Source organism: Nerophis lumbriciformis, linkage group LG13 (assembly GCF_033978685.3).
Source record: "Nerophis lumbriciformis linkage group LG13, RoL_Nlum_v2.1, whole genome shotgun sequence".
Lineage (NCBI taxonomy): Eukaryota > Metazoa > Chordata > Actinopteri > Syngnathiformes > Syngnathidae > Nerophis > Nerophis lumbriciformis.
In genome coordinates this window covers 43,022,252-43,025,420 of record NC_084560.2, presented here as the reverse complement: position 1 = coordinate 43,025,420, position 3,169 = coordinate 43,022,252, and the positions used below count along the sequence as shown (strand labels likewise).

Genomic DNA, 3,169 nt, shown 5'->3' with positions numbered 1-3,169 from the left:
TTCATTCACTTCAACTCATGTCATTTCCAGGTGTTTGCGGGCCAGATCTGACACCCGTGACTTAGATGAAGTGTGTTAAACTCAGTTATGTTGTGACCCTCCTCCTTGTCAGGACCGTCCGGCCATGCAGCTGTACCAGCCTGGCACGCGCAACCGCAAGCGCGTCAACTCGGCGGGCAAAAGCTACGACTGCATGCCGCCCGAGCCCGAAGCCGAGCGTTGTTTCGAGGTGGTCGCCATGGCAACAGTGCTGGATAAAGGCTACGACAACAAAGAGGAGCGCGAGCGCTCTGGATATTTGTAAGAATACTTGTTTGTCGTCATCATACTTATCAACACAACTGTGGGATGTTTATCACAGCTATTTGTCAACCTGACTGTTTCCTTACGCAGACATGAAACATGCAAATATGAACTAAAACTAATTTGCTGGTACATTCCATGCAGGTGTGTGTTGAATCCAGGGTAAAGCCTAATGTGTTATAATTAGATGGAGATTTCTATGAGGAACTTCCTGGAAAGTAACATGTTTCATGCTAATTTATAAAAAGAACTAATGTTAAATGTTGTTTTCCAAGCCTGATGTATTTTACTCTGCACATGAATTGGCTGCGTTGAACAACAATAAACCACATCATGTCACATGACGCATTTCCTCTTTCAATGTCCTTTTTTAAAGTGTTTGACTTGGATTTATTTACTTCTTATTTTTCTTTTTTAAATTCCTAATGTTTTATTTATTTGACACAAAGTTTTTTTTTTTATAATACAGAAAAAATCCCCTCATTTTGAGTAAAACCTTTTGTATCGTGATGTTCATTTTGTCATTCATTTATTTTTATTTTAAATATATAAATTATTGTATTAATGCTACTTATTGTCCGTCAAATGTGGAAAGTTATTTAGTTTCATCTGCTCTTTTCTCAGGTATTTTTCTCATAATGTAATGACATCATGTTTTGGACACTCGTGTGAAGAGAGGGGCGGAGCTTTCTACCGATCACCACCTGGTGGTGAGTTGGCTGCGATGGTGGGGGAGGATGCCGGACAGACCTGGCAGGCCCAAACGCATTGTGAGGGTTTGCTGGGAACGTCTGGCAGAGTCTCCTGTCAGAGAGTTTCAATTCCCACCTCCGGAAGAACTTTGAACATGTCACGAGGGAGGTGCTGGACATTGAGTCCGAGTGGACCATGTTCCGCACCTCTATTGTCGAGGCGGCTGATTGGAGCTGTGGCCGCAAGGTAGTTGGTGCCTGTCGTGGCGGTAATCCTAGAACCCGTTGGTGGACGCCGGCGGTGAGGGATGCCGTCAAGCTGAAGAAGGAGTCCTATCGGGTTCTTTTGGCTCATGGGACTCCTGAGGCAGCGGACAGGTACCGACAGGCCAAGCGGTGTGCGGCTTCAGCGGTCGCGGAGGCAAAAACTCGGACATGGGAGGAGTTCGGGGAAGCCATGGAAAACGACTTCCGGACGGCTTCGAAGCGATTCTGGACCACCATCCGCCGCCTCAGGAAGGGGAAGCAGTGCACTATCAACACCGTGTATGGTGAGGATGGTGTTCTGCTGACCTCGACTGCGGAAGTTGTGGATCGGTGGAGGGAATACTTCGAAGACCTCCTCAATCCCACCAACACGTCTTCCTATGAGGAAGCAGTGCCTGGGGAGTCTGTGGTGGGCTCTCCTATTTCTGGGGCTGAGGTTGCTGAGGTAGTTAAAAAGCTCCTCGGTGGCAAGGCCCCGGGGGTGGATGAGATCCGCCCGGAGTTCCTTAAGGCTCTGGATGCTGTGGGGCTGTCTTGGTTGACAAGACTCTGCAGCATCGCGTGGACATCGGGGGCAGTACCTTTGGATTGGCAGACCGGGGTGGTGGTTCCTCTCTTTAAAAAGGGGAACCGGAGGGTGTGTTCTAACTATCGTGGAATCACACTCCTCAGCCTTCCCGGTAAGGTCTATTCAGGTGTACTGGAGAGGAGGCTACGCCGGATAGTCGAACCTCGGATTCAGGAGGAACAGTGTGGTTTTCGTCCTGGTCGTGGAACTGTGGACCAGCTCTATACTCTCGGCAGGGTCCTTGAGGGTGCATGGGAGTTTCCCCAACCAGTCTACATGTGCTTTGTGGACTTGGAGAAGGCATTTGACCGTGTCCCTCGGGAAGTCCTGTGGGGAGTGCTCAGAGAGTATGGGGTTTCGGACTGTCTGATTGTGGCGGTCCGCTCCCTGTATGATCAGTGTCAGAGCTTGGTTCGCATTGCCGGCAGTAAGTCGGACACGTTTCCGGTGAGTGTTGGACTCCGCCAAGGCTGCCCTTTGTCACCCATTCTGTTCATAACCTTTATGGACAGAATTTCTAGGCGCAGTCAAGGCGTTGAGGGGATTCGGTTTGGTGGCTGCAGGATTAGGTCTCTGCTTTTTGCAGATGATGTGGTCCTGATGGCTTCATCTAGCCAGGATTTTCAGCTCTCACTGGATCGGTTCGCAGCTGAGTGTGAAGCGACTGGGATGAGAATCAGCACCTCCAAGTCCGAGTCCATGGTTCTCGCCCGGAATAGGGTGGAGTGCCATCTCCGGGTTGGGGGGGAGATCTTGCCCCAAGTGGAGGAGTTCAAGTACCTCGGAGTCTTGTTCACGAGTGAGGGAAGAGTGGATCGTGAGATCGACAGGCGGATCGGTGCGGCGTCTTCAGTAATGCGGACGCTGTATCGATCCGTTGTGGTGAAGAAGGAGCTGAGCCGGAAGGCAAAGCTCTCAATTTACCGGTCGATCTACGTTCCCATCCTCACCTATGGTCATGAGCTTTGGGTCATGACCGAAAGGACAAGATCACGGGTACAAGCGGCCGAAATGAGTTTCCTCCGCCGAGTGGCGGGGCTCTCCCTTAGAGATAGGGTGAGAAGCTCTGTCATTCGGGGGGAGCTCAAAGTAAAGCCGCTGCTCCTCCACATCGAGAGGAGCCAGATGAGGTGGTTCGGGCATCTAGTCAGGATGCCACCCGAGCGCCTCCCTTGGGAGTTGTTTAGGGCACGTCCGACCGGTAGGAGGCCACGAGGAAGACCCAGGACACGTTGGGAAGACTATGTCTCCCGGCTGGCCTGGGAACGCCTCGGGATCCCCCGGGAGGAGCTGGACGAAGTGGCTGGGGAGAGGGAAGTCTGGGCTTCCCTGCTTAGGT

General features: G+C 51.4%; 1 protein-coding gene across 2 annotated transcripts in view; it reads left to right on the top strand.

Annotated features, from left to right (window-relative positions):
• The window catches only part of upf3a (UPF3A regulator of nonsense mediated mRNA decay), a 19,572-nt gene extending 18,925 nt beyond the window's left edge, over window positions 1–647 (top strand). For both annotated transcript variants that reach the window (XM_061970742.1, XM_061970740.1), the window contains exon 10: window positions 113–647. In XM_061970742.1, the coding sequence (XP_061826726.1) occupies window positions 113–304 (192 nt within the window). In that variant the 3' untranslated portion in view covers window positions 305–647. The remainder of the gene's footprint in view (window positions 1–112) is intronic.
• The last annotated feature ends 2,522 nt before the right edge of the window (window positions 648–3,169 follow it).